The sequence below is a fragment of the Leptonychotes weddellii genome, chromosome 9 (genome assembly GCF_054177405.1).
Source record: "Leptonychotes weddellii isolate Sample4059 chromosome 9, ASM5417740v2, whole genome shotgun sequence".
NCBI lineage: Eukaryota > Metazoa > Chordata > Mammalia > Carnivora > Phocidae > Leptonychotes > Leptonychotes weddellii.
This window is the reverse complement of record NC_138377.1, coordinates 82,087,109-82,109,492: the sequence shown is the minus strand read 5'-3', so window position 1 is coordinate 82,109,492 and position 22,384 is coordinate 82,087,109. Positions and strand designations below refer to the sequence as shown.

The 22,384-nt window shown below is 36.6% G+C and overlaps 1 protein-coding gene across 7 annotated transcripts in view; it reads left to right on the top strand.

Annotated features, from left to right (window-relative positions):
- DMXL2 (Dmx like 2) overlaps nt 1-22,384 on the top strand; it is a 140,242-nt gene that overhangs the window by 6,606 nt on the left and 111,252 nt on the right. For all 7 annotated transcript variants that reach the window (XM_081831077.1, XM_081831078.1, XM_081831076.1 and 4 more), the window contains exon 2: nt 19,762-19,887. In XM_081831077.1, the coding sequence (XP_081687203.1) occupies nt 19,762-19,887 (126 nt within the window). The remainder of the gene's footprint in view (nt 1-19,761; nt 19,888-22,384) is intronic.

The following is a 22,384-nucleotide window of genomic DNA, read 5'->3' as shown; positions in this document are numbered from 1 at the left end:
CCACATCCCCGCCAACATCTGTCGTTTCCTGACTTGTTAATTTTAGCCATTCTGACTGGTGTGAGGTGGTATCTCATTGAGGTTTTGATTTGTATTTCCCTGATGCCGAGTGATGCTGAGCACTTTTTCATGTGTCTGTTGGCCAAAAGTAAATGGCTTCTTTTGGAGCTCTCTTTTTTTGCTTCTTGGTTTCATCCTAACGTTAGTTAAACTGTGCTGGTACTTCAAATTCTGATATTTTTTCCTAATTCACTTGCTATCATTTACTTTTCAGAGTCCTCAAATGGCAGTTTCATGCATTTTGTTCATGTTTTCTGGCTGCATTCAGTGGGAGAGACATAATTTATTGTGGTTCTTACTTTGAACTGGAACTGTGAATACCACTTTTCATACCATTAAAAAATATCAAGGACCTAGCAATAAGTCTAATGATAAATGTAGAAAACTTTTGTGGGCAAGATTAATAAAACTTTAGGGAAATAAATTCCATATTTATGGACTAGAAGATTCACTACTGTAAATACATCAATTCTTTCCACGTTTATTGATAGCTTTGATGTATTACCAGTCAACATTGTAAAAGGATTCTGTGAAATTCAGTGGCAAGCCTGCTTCTCCCTCTCCCACTCCCCCTGCTTGTGTTCCCTCTCTCGCTGTGTCTCTCTCTGTCAAATAAATAAATAAAATCTTTAAAGAAAAAAAAATAAGAGGACTATTTTGACCAGCTCAAGACTTAAAAGTCTCGACCATTATGATAGTGTGGTGGCAGCCTCAGAACAAATACACCAAAATAATAAAATGGAGCACCAGAAACAGACTTACACATTTATTGATGTTTGATTTATGTCAAGGATGACACGGTAGAGTAGTATAGAATAATTGATTTTTTTTGATCAGTGGTGCTGGGACATCTTATCTATGTAGGAAAGAAGTAAAACTTGGTCCCTATGCACCCCATATACAAAAAAAGAACTCCAGGCTGACTATAGATGTTGATGTGAAATATAGAACAATAAAGATTTTAGAAGACAATATAGAAAATTTATTGGTGTGGAGTTGTATAAGTTCTTTATATATTTTGGATATTAACACCTTGTCAGATATATTGTTTGCAAATATTTTCTCCCATTTAGCAGGTTGTCTTTTGTCTTGTTGATGGTTTCCTTTGCTTTGCAAAAGTTTTTTATTTTTATGTGGTCCCAATACTTTGTTTTTGTTTTTGTTTCCCTTGCCTTTGGAGACACATTAAAAAAATGTTGCTAAGGCGAATGTCAAAGAAATTACTGCTTATGTTCTTTTCTAGGCGTTTAATGGTTTCAAGTCTCACATTTAGGTCCTTAATCTATTTTTTCTTAAAGATTTTATTAGTTATTTGAGAGAGAGTATGAGTGGTGGGGGGAGAGGGAGAAGCAGACTCCCCACTGAGCAGGGAGCCTGATGTGGGGCTTGAAACCAGGACCCTGGGATTATGACCTGAGCTGAAGGTAGACATTTAACTGACTGAGCCACTCAGGTGCCCTGGTCTTTAATCTATTTTGATTTTTTTTTTTTTTTTGTAGTATAGTGCAAGAAAGTGGTCCAGTTTCATTTTTCTTCTTCTTCTTTTTTTAAAATAAAGATTTATTTATTAGAGAGAGAGAGTTTGGGGAGGGGCAGGGGCAGAGGGAGAGGGAGATAGTCTTTTAAGCAGACTCCATGTTGAGCATGGTGCCTGATGCAGAGCTTGATCCCACGATCCTGAGATCATGACCTGAGTTGAAACCAAGAGTCAGATGCTTCACAGACTGTGCCACCCAGATGCTCCCAGTTTCATTCTTTTGCATTTAGCTGTCCCGTTTTCTCAACACCATTTGTTGAAGAGACTGTTTTCCCCATTGTACATTCTTGCCTCCTTTGTCATAGATTAACTGACCATATAATTATGGGTTTATTTCTGGGCTCCCTCTTCTGTTCCATTGATCTAGGTGTCTCTTTTTGTGCCAGTACCATATTGTTTTGATTACTACAGCATTATAATATATCTTGAAATCTGGGATTCTGATACTCCAGTTTTCTTCTTTTTCTGGAATGTTTGGCTATTCTGGGTCTTTTGTGTTCTGTACATGTTTTAGGATTATTTGTTCTAGTTCTGTGAAAAATGTTGTTATTTTTTTTTTTTAAAGATTTTATTTATTTATTTATTGGAGAGCGAGCGAGAGAGAAACAGCATGAGAGACGAGAGGGTCAGAGGGAGAAGCAGGCTCCCCGCTGAGCTGGGAGCCCAATGTGGGACTCAATCCCAGGACCCTGGGATCATGACCTGAGCCAAAGGCAGCTGCTTAACCAACTGAGCCACCCAGGCGCCCTGTTGTTGGTATTTTGATAGGGCGTGCATCGAATCTGTAGATTGCTTTGGGTAGAATGGACATTTTAACAATATTAATTCTTCCAATCCATGAGAATGGAGTATCTTTCTATTTGTGTCATCTTCAATTCTTTCAACAGTGTTTTATAGTTTTCAGAGTACAGGTCTTTCATCTTGGGTAAGTTTATTCCTAGGTATTTTATTGTCTTTTGTACAGTTGTAAATGGGATTGTTTTCTTATTTTCTCTTTCTACTACTTTGTTATTAGTGTATAGAAACAGAACTGATTTCTGGGTATTTTGTATTCTATAACTTCACTGAGTTTATCTACTATTTCTAGTAGTTTTTTGGTGGAGTCTTTAGGGTTTGTTATGTAAGATATCATGTCATCTGCAGATAGTGACAGTTTAACTTCTTCCTCACCAATATGGTTACTTTTTATTTCTTTTTCTTGTCTGATTGCTGTGGCCAGAGCTTTCGTACTGGTTGGATAAAAGTGGCAAGAGTAGACACCCTTGTCTTGTTTCTGATCTTAGAGGAAAAGTGCTCAGTTTTTTTTTGTTTTTTTTTTTACCATTGAGTGTGTTGTTAGCTGTGAGCTTTTCATATATACACTCAACACCAAAGAAAATTCTGATTAAAAAATGGGCAAAGGACCTGAATAGACATTTTTCCAAAGAACAATACATATGGCCAACAAACATATGAAAAATGATCAGCATCACTAATCATCAGGGAAACAAATCCAGACCACAATGAGGTATCATCTTATACCTGTCAGAATAGCTAAAATCAAAAAGACAAGAAATAATAAGTGTTGGCAAAGATGTGGAGAAAAATGAACCCTCATGCATTTTTGGTAGGAATGTAAATTGGTACTGTCATTGTGGAAAACAGTATGGAGGTTCCTCAGAAAGTTGAAAATAGAGCTACCCTATGACCCGGCAATTGCATTGCTGGATATTTACCCCAAAGACACAGAGGTAGTGATCCAAAGGGGCATATGCACCCCAATGTTTATAGCAGCAATGTCCACAATAGCCAAACTGTGGAAAGAGCCCATATGTCCCTCAACAGATGAATGGATAAAGACGTAGTATATATATATATATATATATATATATATATAATATACATACATATATACACATACAGTGGAATATTATGCAGCCATAAAAAATGAAATCTTGCCATTTGTAATGACGTGGATGGAACTAGAGGGTATTATGCTTAGCGAAATAAGTCAATCAGAGAAAGGTAATTATATGATCTCACTCATATGTAGAATTTAAGAAACAAAACAGAAGATCACAGGGGAAGAGAGGAAAAAATAAAACAAGACAAAACCAGAGAGGGAGACAAACCATAAGAGACTCTCAATCATAGGAAACAAGCGGAGGGTTGCTGGAGGAGAGGGGGTGAAGGGATGGGGTAACTGGGTGATGGACATTAAGGAGGGCATGTGATGTAATGAGCACTGGGTATTATATAAGACTGTGAATCACAGACCTGTACCTCTGAAACCAATAATATATGTTAATTAATTGAGTTTAAATAAAAAAAGTTTAAAAACAAACTTAAAAACAGAATTACCATATGATCTAGTAGTTCTGCTACTAGGTATTTACCCAAAGAAAACGAGAACACTAATTTGGAAAGATATATGGACTCGTATGTTTACTGCAGCATTATTTAGAATTGCTAAGGTATGGAAGCAACTCAAGTGTCCATAAATAGATGAATAGATAAAGAAGATGTGATAATACACAATAGAGTATTACTCAGCTGTAAAAAAGAATGAGATCTTGCCATCTGTGACAACATGAATGGGCCTACAGGGTGTTATGCTAAGTTACAGAGAAAGCCAAGTACTATATGACTTATATATGGAATCTAAAAAACGAATTAACAAATAAAAAGCAGAATCAGACATATAAATACAGAGAACAAACTGATGGCTGTGAGAGGGGTGGACAGAGATGGGCAAAATGGGTGAAGGGGAGTGGGAGATACAGGCTTCCAGTTACAGAATGAATAAGTCATATAAAATAAATATAAATAAAAGGTACGCCATAGGGAATACAGTCACTTGTATTGTGATTGTGTTGTATGATGACAGATCATAGCTACACTTGCGATAAGCATAGTTTAACACAGAGTTGTTGAATCACTGTATTGTATACCTGAAACTAATGTAATGTGTGTCAACTATAGTGAAATTAAAAAGCCAAATAAAATTTCATTCATGACTTTTAGGTTGCCAAAGATTTCTTTTTTTTTTTTTTTAAAGTATTTATTTATTTGACAGAGAGAGAGAACAAGCAGGGGGAGCAGAGAAAGAGAGGGAGAAGCAGGCTTTCCACTGTGCAGGGAGCCCGATGCAGGGCCTGATCCCAGAATCTTGGGATTATGATCTGAGCTGAAGGCAGATGCTTAACTGACTGGGCCACCCAGGTGCCCCACAAAAGATTTCTTAAAACACCAAATATACCACAATTGCAGATAAATAAATGTATTTTGGGTGATGTGAGCCAGATTTCCCGTTATTGAAGAGGGAGTTACAAATTTGGAAAGTAGGAAATCTAGAATGAATCCTGTGGTGGAAATAATCAGATTAGGGACGTTAATGTGACCTTATATATATGTGCATAAATCCATGTATGTATATATTTTATGTTTATAGTATCATGTGCATATGTGTGTATATTTATATACATCTAGAGAGCAATGATGTATATGTATAGAGATACATAGATACGGTGGGGATGTATGTGTGTCCTGGGTGTAATTGCTTCTAAGCTTTTCAGTGGAGAGTTGAAAATGAGTGTTAGTGTCTATATACACACATGCGTGCGCACACACACACATCTGTTTCCTAGTCTCTTGGCTGAGAGGGCCTAGAAGCAGTGATACCCCAGTAGCAGTAAACACAATTGGCATCTAGATCTTGGTTATAAATACCATTCTCCACTAAAAGGAAACAACATTCTAGGCCGAGGCAGGGAAATCACAAGATGAGCCTAGAATGTCTTTTGCCAGAAAGTAAGGAATTGTTCAAAGGAGATGACAACATGGAAGCTAACTTGAAGAGTTCCTATTAGCCAAATCTGGGAAAATTTGAGCATATAAATAACTGATAGTAAAGGTTCTAACCCTTTGAATGAGATAAGAATCCATGACCCTTACTAATGTAAAAAAAGTACAGAAATAAGGAAAACTCTTCCTTACAGAGGAAAGCCAACTAATAAATGATGAAATGACAGAATTAGATGATTGCCATTTGACAACTATCATAGTAGTATCAGGCAAGAATTGTCCAGTAGATACTAAAAGTAGTGGGTAAAAGTTTGATAAGTAACAAGATATTTACATAGCCTCAAAATATTTTTCCACAAGATACTTAGTAATTATGAAGGAAAAAAATAATTTTATAGAGGAGAAACCTGGCAGACACCACCCTTTATCAACTGGTCAAAGTTAACATCGCCTGAAATGGGGTAAAATGAAAATTGTGCCTCTTGATGAAATGCAATAAGAACACCACCACATTTCTGTGATACTCCTGCTCAAAATGCATAACCTGAATCTAATCATGAGGAAACATCAGACAAACCCAACTTTCGAGACATTCTACAACATCTTTTCTAGAAAGCGTTAAATTTACTTGGCCCAGATCCATCAAAGGAATCACTATCTGTGGCAGCTGTAGCCTTATGAAATGTATTTCTTAAATAATAGGACTTGAAAGTTGAAATTACTCCTTGATCCATGGGCTGCAGAATGGCTGTTGTATGAGCTGGTGTGAAAGTAACAGTAATCTCCTTGTATGTCTCCATCAGAGCTCTTGGATGACCAGGTGCACTGACAATAAGCAGTCATATTTTGAAAGGAATCTTTGTTTCTGAGCAGTAAGACTCAACAGTGGGCTTAAAATAATCACTGAACCATGTTGTAAACAGATGTGCTATCATCTACACTGTGTTGGTCCACTGATAGAGCACCAGCAGAGTAGACTGAGCATCATTTTTTAAGGGCCCTGGGATGTTCAGAATGGTAAGTGAGCACTGGCTTCACCTGAAGTCACCAGCTGCATTAGCCCCTAACAAGAGAGTCAGCCTGTCCTCTGAAGCCTTGAAGCCAGGCTTTGACTTCTCTCTAACAGTGAAAGTCCTAAACAGCATCTTCTTCAACATAAGGCTCTTTCATCTACTTTGAAAATCTGTTGTTTAATGTAGCCATCTTCATTAATTATCTTAGCCAGGTCTTCTGGATAACTTGCTGCTGCTTCCACATCAGCACGTGCTGCTTCATATGTCATGGAGGTGGCTTCTTTCCTTAAACTTCATGACCCAGCCTCTACGAGCTCCACACTTATCTCCTGGAGCTTTCTGACCTCTCTCAGCCTTCATAGAATTAAAGACAGGGCTTTGCCCTGGATTAGGCTTTGGCTCAAGGGAATGTTTTGGCTTCTTTGATCTTCTATCCAGACCACTAAAACTTTCTCCATAACAGCAATAAGGCTGTTTCACTTATCATTCATGTGTTCACTAGAGTAGCATTTACAATTTCCTTCAAGAACTTTCCTTTGCATTTACAACTTGCCTAGCTGTTTGACACAAGAGTCCTACCTTTTGGCCTATCTTAGCTCTAGACATGCCTTCCTCACTAAGTTTAATCATTTCTGGCTTTTGATTTAAAGTGAGAGATGTGCAGCTCCTTCTTTCATTTGAACACTCGGAGGTCATCATAGGGTTATTCATTGGCCTAATTGTAGTATTGTGTCTCAGGGAACAGGGAGGCCCAAGGAGAGGGAGACGGGGTGGGGGAATGGCTGCTCAATGGAGCAGTCAGAACACATACAACATTTATTAAGTTTGCTGTCTTATATGGGCATGGTTTATGGTACTCCAAAACAATTACAATAATATTAAAGATCACTGATCACAGGTCACCATACCAAATATAAGAATAATGAAAAGGTTTGAAATATTGTGAGAATTGCCAAATGTGACAGCCATAAGTGAGCACATGCTCTTCGAAAAATGGCCCCAGTAGATTTGCTTGATGCAGGGCTGCCACAAAGCTTCAGTTTGTAAAAAAAAAACAGTTTCTGTGAAGTACAGTAAAGCAAAGCACAATTAAAGGAGATATGCCTGACATATTCTAGGTCCTAAAGGATCATAGGTGACTGCTTTAGTAACTGTATCTCTTTTATATATCCTGTTTTGCTAGCTTTCCAAACTAGCATCCTCACTGCATTCTCTACTCTAATTCCCTAATCTAATCATAGCCAATTCCACATTTTCTCTGAAGTCCTGCTCTGCGTATTCCTAATCTATGTACCAGTTTTGGTTCTAGTCAAGGCAAGGGACAGATGAACTGAAGTAAAAGCAAGGTTTATGTCAATGAACCATCAAGGAGGGGCAGTTGGGCTTCAGGGTGATTGGGACTAAAAAGCTGGTAGAATCAAGACTGTCTTAGGAGCTTTATATACTTGTTTTTTCATGAGTTCATTGTTTTTGTATATCTGATCCATTCACTTCTTAAACCGGTGGTTTCAGTTTCAAATTGCTGATTTACCCCTAACATTTATAACATTTATGACTTTTCAGCTTAACTTTTCATGCTAACTCTGGGTGTTTTGGTTTAAATCTTCAGAGTAGACTTTGCTTGGCCTAGGCCATCTCTTTGAAGTGGCTGATAGCCACTGTTCATTACTCTGGACCATCCTCACATCCTGTCAGCTGTGAGTAAGGGAAGGAGTTACAACATAAAGACCATTTAGCTGGGCCTCTATGCAGAATAGTGCACACTGGATTATTTAATCTTTTCATCAGGACTTTTTGATGCAAATCTGTGCACAGAATTTCAGCTTAAAAGTTGAAAGGAGGGGTCTCAGAAGTGATTTAGTCACCATCTTTCATTTGACTGATGAAGGAAATGTCTATAGAGATTGTTACAGTCAGTATTAGCACCTCTGGATTCTCAGGAATATATTCTTTCCACCATATTGACAGTATTGAGAGTTTAATTATAATTTAATAGTTTAACCATATCATTTGGGAAATATTTTTTGGAACACCGTCAGGACCATCTCCCTCAAAATATCAATATTTAGGTTAAATGAATGTCTGGAAATTTGCAGTAGTTACAAAACAAGTGGAAGTTGTTAAATATTACATATTAATATTGGTACATATTAATGTACTATGAACTTTAAAATTCTTGGGCGCCTGGGTGGCTCAGTTGGTTGAGCGACTGCCTTCGGCTCAGGTCATGATCCTGGAGTCCCTGGATCGAGTCCCGCAGCGGGCTCCCTGCTCAGCGGGGAGTCTGCTTCTCCCTCTGACCCTCTCCCCTCTCGTGCTCTCTGTCTCTCATTCTCTCTCTCAAATAAATAAATAAAATCTTTAAAATTCTTTTTTTTTCCCAGTGCAGAAAAGCAGTTTTATTAAAGCACGGGGACAGAACCCGTGGGCAGAAAGAGCTGCTGACTTTAAAATTCTTTAATGTAAAATGTATTAACCAATTAAGGAACAAAATATTGAGTCACTTATTTTCTGTATTTCTCATAATTTAATGTCAAAAAATTATCCTATTTCTTTAAAAGTAGCCATTTAAAAAAGTAGTCTTTTACTTCATTATTCTTTATGAAGCAAATTGCTATATATTCCAAGCTTTAGAAAACAAATCTGAAGCTGAAAGGTGGCTCCAGGTTTTTATACATGTTGGCCAGTCCATGAGACTTACTTTTGCCAATACTGCTGTGATTTCCTTTGGAAACTTTTGGTAAGTCATACTTTGAATGGTTTATTCTTAGCACTGACATATTTAGAAGAGATGATTTTTGATTTCTACTTCCAGACCTACTTTTTAGTGAAAATGCGTGCAAGCTGGAGATAGAGCTGATTTTGTAATAGTTAATTAGAGCAAAGTAATTAATTATTGCATATTTCTCTTTACAAGGTCTCATTTGCTTTTCAGATTATTTACTAGCATCAGTAAATTTTAAAAAACCAATTGTTTTCTTTATTCAGGGTTATAGAAATAGGCTTAGTTTATACTACAGGTAGGTCTGTTTCTCGTTAGCTTCATATTTAGAAGTTTGTTATATAGCTCCATCTATTTTGTCAGTAAATTGTCAAAATTGACTACCTTCTGACTAATACTTAAGATCGTTCTTTTTTCAATTTAAAGTTTTAATTAAAGAACATTTTACTTTCAGATCGTTCTTTTTTCAATTTAAAGTTTTAATTAAAGAACATTTTACTTTCATTTTGCTTTGGAGTTAGGAAGAAATTAAAATGAATTATTTTGTCTCTTATTTAATCACAAACACTTGTAATATTTCTTTTTTTTCACTCTTAATATTTAATTTCTTAAATTTTCTTCTATTTTTTCAGCTGTAGGTTTTTGTTTTTTATATATTATTAATTTATATGTTTCACTTATTATACCTACTACTTGCAGCTTGGCTTTTTTTTTACTACTATAAGTAGTCTGTTAATTTTGCATTTCCTGATGTGAGTTGTTTCTAAAAGGAACAATAAATCCCCTTTGGTTACTACACATGTAGTAATACTATTTCTGACCTGTCTCTTGACCTAGGGTAATTTTTTTGCTCTAAGCTTTTTGCATACTATTTAGTTTCCTTCTCATTTATTTATTCTGCTCAGTCAGCATTCTTTTTTTTTTTTTTTTTCCTCATTCAGCATTCTTGAGTGGACTTTAGGCTGTTAGGATGATTGAATCGTATTAGGAAAGTCTTTTCCTAGTCATGTGGAAAGGAGAGCTGTTTGTTCAAATACTACCCTCTCCCCCTTTTCTTTTTCTTTTTTTTTTTTTTAAAGGTTTTTTATTTATTTGACAGAGACACAGCGAGAGAGGGAACACAAGCAGGGGGAGTAGGAGAGGGAGAAGCAGGCCTCCCGTGGAGCAGGGAGCCCGATGTGGGGCTCGATCCCAGGACCCTGAGATCATGACCTGAGCCGAAGGCAGACGCTTAACGACTGAGCCACCCAGGCACCCCCTCTCCCCTTTTCTAACTGTAGTATGGACTTCTGTTGGCAGAAGGATTACCTCTTTTGGGGGATAGTGGTGGTGGGCAGTAGCTGATAATGGTTAAGACTTTGATTTTAGGTATAGAAGCCTGTAGAAAAACAAATGAGGCTGATCAAATATATTGCTGATAAGTACTGTTATTTTGTAGACTTTAATTTCATTTTGAAAAATCTCACTAAGTTTGTATATTTTTTATATGTAAATGTATAGTTTCCTGGTAATCCATAAATTGGGCTTTTAAAATAGTCCATGGCCTATTGTGATCTATTTATAAAACTTTTCAAATTGGAATTGTGTATTATATAAATATACTATTTCAATGGAAAAATAATGATTTGTCCTTTGCCTAATATATTTTTAGTTCAGGCATTTCATTTTTTTTTTAACTTATTAGCCATATATGACAAAGGGTGAGTTTCTTTTATCTATAAAGAGCTCTTATAAATCATTCAGAGCAAAATACTAAAGACTCAGTTAAAAAATGGACCAGGGGCGCCTGGGTGGCTCAGTTGGTTAAGCGACTGCCTTCGGCTCAGGTCATGATCCTGGAGTCCCGGGATCGAGTCCCGCATCGGACTCCCTGCTCAGTGGGGAGTCTGCTTCTCCCTCTGACCCTATCCCCTCTCATGTGTTCTTTCTCTCTCATTCTCTTGCTCTCAAATAAATAAAATCTTTTAAAAAAAAAAATGGACCAATATACTCAAGAATTTAAAAATAGAGCTACCCTATGACCCACCAATTGCAGTACTAGGTATTTACCCCAAAGATACAAATGTAGTGATCTGAAGGGGCACCAGCACCCCAATGTTTATAGCAGCAATGTCCATAATAGCCAACTGTGGAAAGGGCCCAGATATCCATCGACAGATAAATGGATAAAGAAGATGTGGTATAGGGTGCCTGGGTGGCTCAGTTGGTTAAGCAACTGCCTTCGGCTCAGGTCATGATCCCGGAGTCCTGGGATCGAGTCCCACATCGGGCTCCCGGCTCAGCGGGGAGCCTGCTTCTCCCTCTGACCCTTGCCCCTCTCATGCTGTTTCTCTCACTCTCTCTCTCTCTCAAGTAAATAAATAAATAAAATCTTAAAAAAAAAAAAGATGTATACACACACAAACACACGAAGATGTGTATGTATATATATACATCATGCATGTATATGGTGTGTATGTGTATATATATGTGTGTGTATGTCAGATGGAATGTGTGTATACACACACACACAAAGAAGATGTGGTATACACACACACAATGGAATATTGTTCAGCCATCAAAAAAAGGATGAAATCTTACCATTTACATTGATGTGGATGAACTGGAGGGTATTATGCTGAGCGAAATAAGTCAATCAGAGAAAGACAATTATATGGTTTCACTCATGTGAAATATAAAACAGCACAGAGGATCATAGGGGAAGGGAGGGAAAACTTAATGGGAAGAAATCAGAGACAGAGACAAATCACAAGAGACTCAACTATAGAAAAACTGAGGGTTGCTAGAGGGGAGATGGGTGGGGGATGGGGTAACTGGGTGATGGGCATTAAGGAGGGCATGTGATTTGATGAGCACTTGGTGTTATATGCAACTGATGAATAACTGAATTTACATCTGAAACTAATGATGTACTATGTGTTGGCTAATTGAATTTGTTAAAAAAATGGACCAATAACAGGAATAGTCAGTTTTCAGAGAATGAAATATAAGTGGTTGATAAATATATGAAAAGATGCTTAACTTTCTTCCTAATAAAAATACAAATAAAACAACAGGGAGATGGCAGGTTTTGTTGTATTGGAAAGATAAAAACATTTGATAATTATCAGAGTTAGTGAGGAAGTGGAGAAACAGGTACTTTTCTACATATGGGGAATATAATCTTTTTGGAGGGCAATTTGGAGTAGTTACTGATTTTAATCACTCACCCAGCAAATTATGTCTTAGAATTTATCCTTTGGGTATACTCGCACACATATGTGTAATATCATAAATAGGTGTTCACTGAAAGTGAAAGATAGTGAAAGACTGGAGACAACCTAAATTAATTATGACAATGCCACAAATGGAAGATTCTGCAACTATTAAGAATGAGATCATTCTAAAAAAAAAAAAGAATGAGATCATTCTGTGCTGCTAAGGAAAGTTCTTCAAGATAAATTGTTAAGTGGAAAACAAGTTGCAGAATTGTGTATAGTATAATCCCTTTATGTAAAAAAAATGTTTACACATAGCTACACTTAATGTTCACTAAACATTTCAGGAAGGGCTCATAGGTAACTGTGAAATGATTGCTCCTTGGGAATGAGGAGGAGTGGTCAAGGGTAAGGTGAACTAATTTTCCTATTTGGTTTTTAAATTAGCAGATGTTGCTTTTTCTGTAAGAAAATAAAATCTTGTTGAAAAGATTAAAATTAAACATTTAAAATGGTTTATTTAACTTGTAGGTGGCTTTTATGGATAACTGATATATGAAAATTCTGGCTTAATAAGGGACCCATTCAAAAAGGAAATCTGTTTGTTTAGAAGTTAATTTTTTTAAAGTAATCTTTAAGAGCAACATGGGGCTTGAACTCATGACCCCAAGATCAAGAGTCATACGTTCCACTGACTGAGCCAGCCAGGCACCCCTAGAAGTTAATTTTTAATTCTGAGGAGCATAAGCAGTTAGGTGTTGAATTATATGACTAAAATGAAGAGGGAAAGGATGTTTTCTTGGGAAATTTTTGTTAACCTGTGCTTCATTTTCTTTTTTTTAAAGATTTTATTTATTTATTTGACAGAGAGAGACAGAGCATGAGCTGGGGGAGAGGGAGTGGGAGAAGCAGGCTCCCTGCTGAGCAGGGAGTCTGATGTGGGGCGCGATCCCAGGACTCTGAGATCACGACCTGAGCTGAAGGCAGACGCTTAACCGACTGAGTCACCCAGGCGCCCCTGTGCTTCATTTTCTTGATTGTAAGATTCTTCATAGGTCAAGACTGGCCTCTTAAGACTCTTTGTGTAGATAACTTGGTACAACCAAGTGACCATCAAAGCCAGACAACCCTGTCTTCTTCAGATTTTTGTTTGTTATAGAGCAAAGATGCCAGTAGCAATGAAGAATTTAAATGAATTTATGTAATTAACCAACCAATAAGAAGAACAGAAATTTGAAAAATAGAAAACAAAGTGAAAGGTGATGGTCATTAGTGAAGTGGATAAAACAGTGTAAAGAGACCTTAATTTTCCTCCCAGCCGTGTATTTACCTTGCTACTTAAGACTTTGATTAAATCCTATGAACTTCTATTTCTTCATATTAAAGTGGGATTAATAGCTAACTTCTAGGATTACTGCAGTCTTGAAAAAGAGACTAGGAATGTAGAATGCGTAGTCTAATATCTGTTACCCAGTAGGCTTTCAATAAATGGTACCTCTTAAAATTCTTGTTAATTATTATTTTTTTTAACTCTTAACAACATGTGCCCTCATTTACAGAAGGGCGAACATACATGAGTCAAAATTCACTCTCAGGGAGAGGTGGGAATTTAACAGTAACACTCTTGGTAGAGTATTCTTAGTAAGACCACAACACCTTGTTAAATTAGATAAACCTCTCAACATGCTTAATACCTCTTTTTTTTTTTAATGTTTTATTTATTTATTCATGAGAGTCAGAGAGAGAGAGAGAGAGAGGCAGAGGCAGAGGGAGAAGCAGGCCCCCCACCTAGCAGGGAGCCCGATGCGGGACTCGATCCCAGGACCCGTGCTTAATACCTCTTAATTCACCATGCTTTTCTTCTTCTTTTAAATTTAGATATGTGAACAGTTGTCAGTGACCCCAAACTTTGACCCTGTAACCACAAGGATGTTAAAGCATCCAAGTATTCCACAGAAAATGCCAGTGTAATTCATCTATTTGTATTTTATATTCTCCTAGGAGAAGTCATGTTTGTGTAGGATTTTTTTAAAAAAAGTATTTCTTTACACTTTATCTAAGACTTAAAGGAAATCTGAAAAATTAGAACAGTTTGTGGGATATAAGTATTAGTTTGCTTTTCTGAAAATAATGTAGTTAAGGCAATTATAGATAAAACTGAAGTTAGGACAATGATTGTGTTATGTCTATTGAGATACACACAATCACAAAGACATTAAACCCTCTGGAGAAGGCAGCAATATCTTTATTATGATAATGATAGTATTTTAATTCAGAGTATTTTATGACTTTAGAAGATGATATTTAATTTTTTTCCTCAAGTGAAATTTTGATAAGGTAAAAGAAGAGGGTGACTTTGTTTTTCAGGCTCAACTAATTGGCAAGGCTCCTCCAATGAAATTTTGGATATCACAACTAAAAAACAGAAAAGAATCTTGGTAATACCAAATACTCAAGTTTTTAACTTCCATAGAATTATTGTGGGGTAGCTATTGTGACACACCATGCACTTTGTCTAAGGAAGAAGAGACTCTTTTAGACAAACTAATGAGATCTGTGAATTCAGGAAAATAGGCACATTCACATGACTTTAAATGTAATTTCCAGGAGTTCAGAGACCTTCTGAGACCATCTATGATTTCCATCCATTAGACTCCAGGTTGAAAACTCTTAGTTTCAATGCTCAAAGCACAGACTGTTTTTCTCTTTCCTAAAAGGATGGATTTATTGTCCAAAACTAAGGTTAAAACAAGTGAAGATTAATATATTTGAAGCATGTCTTTGACATGAGGGCCTGTGCTACAGAATAATCTCTTGTTATGACTTATTGTCCAGCTGGTTATTCTTTATCATAAGGACAGTTCAGTCCTTCCATAAAAGAAATCCTCCCACATGAATGGATGGAAAGTGTGTTTTTCTAAGATGCTTTCTCTTTTCATAGGCCTTATCTATGTGTTGGGGCCAAACCATATCCTTGACTTTGAGATAAAATATTTTATAGGTCAGTACCGTTGTGAGTGCAGGACGCTGGTATGCGGTGCTTTGGCACAGGAGTGGTTCTGCCAAGAGCCCAACGGAAGAAGAACCTGTTTAAGGGATTCCATTTCCTGCAGAAAAGGCTTGCTGCCCCCTTTTCTGCTTTCCAGTAATGATCCTGTGGCTTATCTCCCACATGTGGAGTAGTTTATACTCTGCTAAATCAATGATACTTCATTTACTTAGTACAAAGGAGCCCACTTCATATTCCCTGGGTTCATTTTGGTATTTGTGTGTAGTCTCAGTGAGTACCTTCTTTTCCTCCTGCACTATAAATTCTTCCTCTAGTAAGACTAAATTCTGAAAAAGAAGAATGGAAACAAAATTGCTTTTGACCTAAAATTGAGAGACTGGGAATCTCTTGAATAATTACAGCTTTTGTATAAACCTCTTAGCGGTTGGATTTTACTGAGTACTTACTCTGTGCTAGGTGCTGTGGTAAATACTTGGGATTACAAAGATGAACATGGGCCTTCTAGCTCTAAGAGTAGAGGTGGGTGAGGTAGTGGGAAAGAGCAGGAGCTTTATTCCTAGCAAATGAACCTTCACTCTGTGAACTTGGGCAAACTACTTACCCTTTCTGGCGTTCAGTTTCTCCATCTAGAAAAGGTGGCCTGTGAAGATACAGTGTTCATAAAGACCTAGCTGATGGCCTTATTATAGTAAATATTCAGTAAATGATGAATTATTATTATTTTTTTAAAGATTTATTTATTTATTTGAGAGAGAGAATGAGATAGAGAGAGCATGGGGGGGGAGGGTCAGAGGGAGAAGCAGACTCCCCGCCGAGCAGGGAGCCCGATGCGGGACTCGATCCCGGGACTCCAGAATCATGACCTGAGCCGAAGGCAGTTGCTTAACCACCTGAGCCACCCAGGCGCCCTAAATGATGAATTATTAAGGAGGGCTTTGGTAGATTCCCTTCTGGTAGGTCTTTTAAATCCATGATACTGTTAGGCTGGAAAATCAGCCAAAATCTGTCTTTTCCTTGTGTAGCTGCTGTTGTAAATTTGGCCAGATTATTAGCAATGAGGTTATGTCATCTGTCTGAACTCCATGTTCTTTGACTAGGTTTCCAGGTACTGAGACTTCTGGAGGCAGAAATTAGGAAGATTTGGATCATGTATTTGTTATACATATATTTATTGAAGACTATTTATGCTAGATGCTGGGAGTGCAGTGGTAAACAGGACGTGGTTGCTTGCTTTGATGGACATTTTAGTGTGGTGGGAACTTGACAGATATTAAACATGTGTTTATATAAATCATTAAAAAATCTTGTGAGCCTTCAGTTATAGAATGCATGTGATTCAATCTTGACTGATTATGAGGCCCCTGTTTTTCCCTGCTTTAGACTCTTTAGATAAAAAGTAATAATAGTCTTCCTCTGTACTTTTGCAAGATATTTGTGTGCAACAATTTAGGGGGTTCTGTTCTAGCCGTGACCATGGATATTGTGTAAAATTGTAGGCATTGCCTAGTTGTGGATCCAGGAATCCAGGACCAGACACATTTGTTCCATTTTGATGGGAATTACTAGTTTGATGAGGAATTCAGGACCATGTTAGACTAGTGGCCTCTCAGCTTTTAGTAGCTACATAGTGTTCCAGTGTATGGATATTCAGTAATTTATTTAACCTCCCTTACTGATGAGCAGTATGATTATCTTCAGTTTTTGCTGCTGTAAGTAAGTAAATTTTATGCTTATAGGGTAAAAGAAAGACTTGTTTGATCTAAGGGTATATTGTATTTAAAATTTTGGTAGATATTGTCAAATTCTTTTATCCATGAAGATTGTGATTTAATAAGTCTGGGGTGGGACTGAGCAATTTGTATGTTTAATAGGTTCCTTAGATGATTTTGATGCAGCCAGGTTTGAGAACTATTGCAGGATCAGAAAAACGGCAAGATTCCCTACAGCTAAGGAGTATGGTGCATGTCCTTTGGAAAAGATCTGGCAATTATGAATATTTAGGAAAGAGTAAACATCCTTTTCGGTGACTGAGCAGTAAAAGCCTATCTATCTTTAGTAGCAATTGCTAGGAATGACCCATCTTTAGAGAAGCAGGTATACTAATACCTGGAATATTTTAGGTGTCTTTGATGTACAATGTAGGGAAAAACAGCCTAAGAATTTTAAGGACTGGAGTTTGAACATCTTCTGTTTACTAACTATATAATCTTGGGCAAATTAATGAACTTTATTCTTTATACAATGATAATGATAATATCTTCCTTTAATTTGTTGGAAAGATTAAAGGGGGGAGTGATACAACATTTATTGATTACCATCTGTCTTCTGCTGGTATTTTGTGGATATCTCTGTCATGGCAGTTTGTCATTTAGTTGTGACTGGTGATTCACTTGGTTATCTTCCCATTACACTCTGGAACCACATCTTGTGTCTGTGTATTCCCAGTCCCTAGCACAGGCTTGGGACATCATGCCCCGTTTTTTGTTTGTCTTGTTTTTCTTAAATGAATGATGTGTGCTAAGCACTATGCAAATAGATTTTCTACTTTAATTTTCATAATCGTCCTAAGATGTTAATATTATTTCTTCCATCTTACCACAAGGAAATTCTCAGACAGCTTGAGTAACTTATCACTTAGTATGGCAGAACCCAAATTGAAAATCCTGCATACATGATTTCAAACTAAAGTTTATGCTGTTTTCATCAGTTTACTTTGCTGTGGTAATACTATAAAGCACTTTGGAAATTTTGAAATATTGTTCAAAGGTAGGGTTATTTTTGTCATTTTAATATATTTTTTTCTATTGAGGTATAATTGACATATAGCATTATGTTAGTTTCAGGTGTACAACATAATGATTTGATATTTGTATACCTTGCAAAATGATCACCACAGTAAGTCCAGTTAACATCTGTCACCATACATAGTTACAGAATTTTTCCTTTTTTTATGATGATTAATAATATTTTAACAATTAGGGTGATACAAACATTTCTTTTGCCTACACTCTTTCAGTTTAGCTTTCTTGAATGCATGGTATAGCAAATCTGCCTTGTCTGAAGAATATAAATAGTTATTTCCTCCCATAAGTGATTTTTTCCATATTTCCCTTGCTTAAAATTCTGTCTTTGTTTTTCTTTTGGTGAACTTCCTCGAATTTATAAATACATGAGTTGAAGATGGTTGATAGCAGTTACAGGGGGATTTTGGCAACATTGGAAGTAACGTTGTTAGTGTTAGTAACCACTAGAAGTAGTGTTTGTCATCCTACCTGCTCTTTATCTTCATTTCCCTTTTTCATTAGCAGCCATATGTGGATCTCTTCAGAGGTTATGTCTTCACATGTCAGCCCTGGCTGTTGGATGTCTATGTTTTGTAGGACAGGACTGTATGGCTTAAAGTTGTAGAGATAGTGGAATAAATTATTTTTAAATTATTTTTTTGGCATATATACATAATGTATATATATGTAGCTTTTAATGGAGCTTTTTCATTTGAGAATTAGATTGTTAGGTTGTTTGGAATATTTAGTCATAAGTTGAGTTCCAGAGAAGAAGGAAAAGTGTCCTCACTCTCTGCCCCTTATGTCTTCATAAAATTCACAAAGTTGCAAAACAGGAATAGCATACATCAAGAAGTGTGGCAATAGAAAGAAACATTTGGTTTTACTCTGAGCTAGGGAATTTTCCAGGAACTTAATTTTGTGTTTCATTTTGCAGACTGTATAGTTATACTTGTTAACATTTTATATAAATCAGTTTATTTTAAAATTAAATTAGATTTATTTTAATTAATTTTTTTGTGTGTGAAGCCACTTTGGGTTGTTGTCCTCTCCCTCACACCTCATAAGGTTGAGGGGAAGGGGCAGGCAGGCTGTTACTCACTGTTAGGCAGTTGGTGAGTTTAAGTTTAGTCTTTGCTTTAGTGCATGTAATTCTGCCTTGGGGGTTTCATGTCTATTTCACTAGCTCTTTAAGCCATGTGGGTTTGTGTTGGAAAATGCATCAGATTTCTTTCTTGATCTTTCTCAAGCCTGGTTAGAACCTTGGGAACACAGTTGCAGCCTTCACTGCCTTATTACCTTCAGATGAAGGTTTTATTCTTTAGGGTTTACTAAGATGAGCTTTGGAGGGAACCTCTGAACAGAAAGATTTATGACCTGCAGGGGCAGAGGCTGTAGTGTTTAAGAACTAGAAGAATCCTTTCTTGTACTAGTTGTTGAAAGATAATGCATGGGGTGTCATCATCCATTTTTTTTTTGAATGTGAATTTTGCTTATTTATTTTTCATGTGACTTCTCATGTCTTATTTGAAAATTGATATCAATATTTTTACATTAACTATTTTTGTAAAATGTGTCAAAGTATTGTGGCAACAAGATCTAAGGTATAATTCACAAGTTTTGTATCTTACATACTGCAAAACTTTTCTCTTGTAGGCATATGGATCAGGCTGTGATATTGTTATTTTGGCAAGTGACTTTGAATGTGTGCAGATCATTCCTGGTGCTAAGCATGGAAACATCCAAGTCAGCTGTGTGGAGTGTTCTAACCAACATGGAAGAGTAAGGGATTTAATTACCTTATTAACTGTCATCTTTTAATGTATTCTTATTCTTTTATACAAGGGTTGCCTATAATTTCTTACTAATATACCTTGCCTAGATGGTTATTGATAGGAGTGGATAAAGTGATAGGATGTCTACAAATTGTAAGAAGCCATTAAGCTGATAATGTGATAATTATTCTACTCATGTATACAGTCTTTTTTTTTTTTTAAGATTTTATTTATTTATTTTGACAGAGAGAGGGAACACAAGCAGGGGGAGTGGGAGAGGGAGAAGTAGGCTTCCTGCTGAGCAGGGAGCCTGATGTGGGACTCTATCCCAGGACCCTGGGATCATGACCTGAGCCGAAGGCAGACGCTTAACGACTGACCCACCCAGGCGCTCCCTACCCATGTATACAGTCTTGAAAGATCTGTAGGCCTCACAATCCTGTGCATACTGATATTCTACCAGTTGATAATTCTAGCAACAATAGTAGGGAAGTAAACTTTTCTCTGCATAGCATCCCTTATATTACCCAATTTATAATAGCATCAATTTTTTATCAGGAAATTTAGCAAGTTGTTAGTGTCTAATATAATATTTGTCATATAACAGCTGCTTTGTATTGCTTTGTAAAGCTGTTAATGAATGTTTGTTGAGTGAAGAATCTTAAGGTTCATTCATTCAGACTTTCAAACAGAAGGTTTATTTTGAAATAGTTTGCATTTCATCTTATGTACCTCTCCCCCCAAATATACATCAAATGTAATATATATCAAATTTTGGTTATATGGGGCGCCTGGGTGGCTCAGTTGGTTAAGCGGCTGCCTTCGGCTCGGGTCATGATCCTGCGGTCCTGGGATCGAGCCCCGTGTCCGGCTCCCTGCTCAGCGGAGAGCCTGCTTCTCCCTCTCCCTCTGCCTGCCACTCTGCCTATTTGTGCTCTCTCTCTATCTCTCTGTCAAATAGATAAATAAAATCTTTAAAAAAATTTTTTTTGTTATATGTAAAGCAAATATAGCATATTCTCTGTATACTCTAGCAGTTCAGTAAGGCCAGTGTTGTGTAGAAGAGTTAAATGTCTGTATAATATAAAAATGAACTTTTCTTGTAATAATTGTAATAATTTAGTCTTAGTGTTCTAGAAATTGTTCTTTACTGAGAAGTAACAGATTTTATCAAGGATATGTTAAAACAGAATTTTCATGGTGATAAATAGTAACGTTGCAAATTTATGCCAAATAATAAATTAGTATTATACTATTTTTTAGTGCCCCACCCAGCTGCTTGTATCAAGCTTTAGTATTTGTGTAAATGTGGCATGATATGATAGTCTAGTGATATCATTGACCTAGTATTGAAACACTGAATTTCCTGGTGTTTTTTAATACTTATTTCTTGCTTTTCTGATTTTTTTACCAGTTTTTCCCCCCTAAGCATTGCTTATTGTTTAGAAAACACTGAGAGTGCCAGATTTCTTTCATTAATTTTTCATTACTCATCTCCCTAAGCCAAATAGGGTATCTTTAAACCTGCTTAGAATTGTATGATAGTTGTCAGAGATGAGTTTGAATAAATTATTTATGTGCTGGTGACAATCACAGTAATCTGGGAGCAAAGTTTCTTTTCATATATAAGTCCTTGGTGTTCATAACCATGTTTCCACTTCTCCTTACTTACCGGGTTGAAAATAAAGAAGGCAAAACTGACACCTTTGATTTATTGTCTTCTCTTGCCATCTTCTTTTATTTTCTTTATTCCCAGTCCTTGTAGTGATAACTTTGCATTGATGACTTTATGTCAGGTAACTATCGTCATTCATTCATCAGTTGACATGTTGAATGTGATCTTTCTTAGCACTTTTTGCCTAAGTGTTTCCCTCAGCTGGGCATTGTAAGTAGCTTCCTCCCTACAGTTGTGGATTAAAAGCTTTTTCTTGGAAAGAGTGTTAGATATTAAGTAACAGTTAAAATCACTTTTTGGTGTGAGAGAGTTCTGAAATGACAGTAGACCTTTTTGGGTGGCCTTAAAAGAACATCCATGTAAATTCGTTTCATAGGTTAACCTTTAGGTCCGGAAGTGTCAGCAGGGATGGTTTTTGGTCTGTTTCCTGTAGTTGATTCCCTCTTGACAAGAGGAGGTTGAACTGGGAATTGGCTTTCAAGGAATTATTGTAAAGCAGGTTCTGGTAGCTTCCAGGAACAGGGATTTATGTCCCTTTTTATCAGGTATGTGACCTGGAATAAAGTCCTCCTGGCCCCCAAATCTGTAGCTTCAGTCCACTGTAGATGTCAACGTGAGCTCATTTTCTTCCCCTTGAGTCTGATTTCTTCTCCTTAGTCCATTTTCTCTATTCCTCCTTCTAGATGGTTTTCCCCATTGGTATTTTTTTGTTTTATAGTATAATTAATGTCATTTTGTTTGATATATTTTGAATACCTGTTTAATACTTTTTTGATGTCTTTTTCTACTTCTCATGGTTTTTATATTATTTTCACTGGATTATGAAATT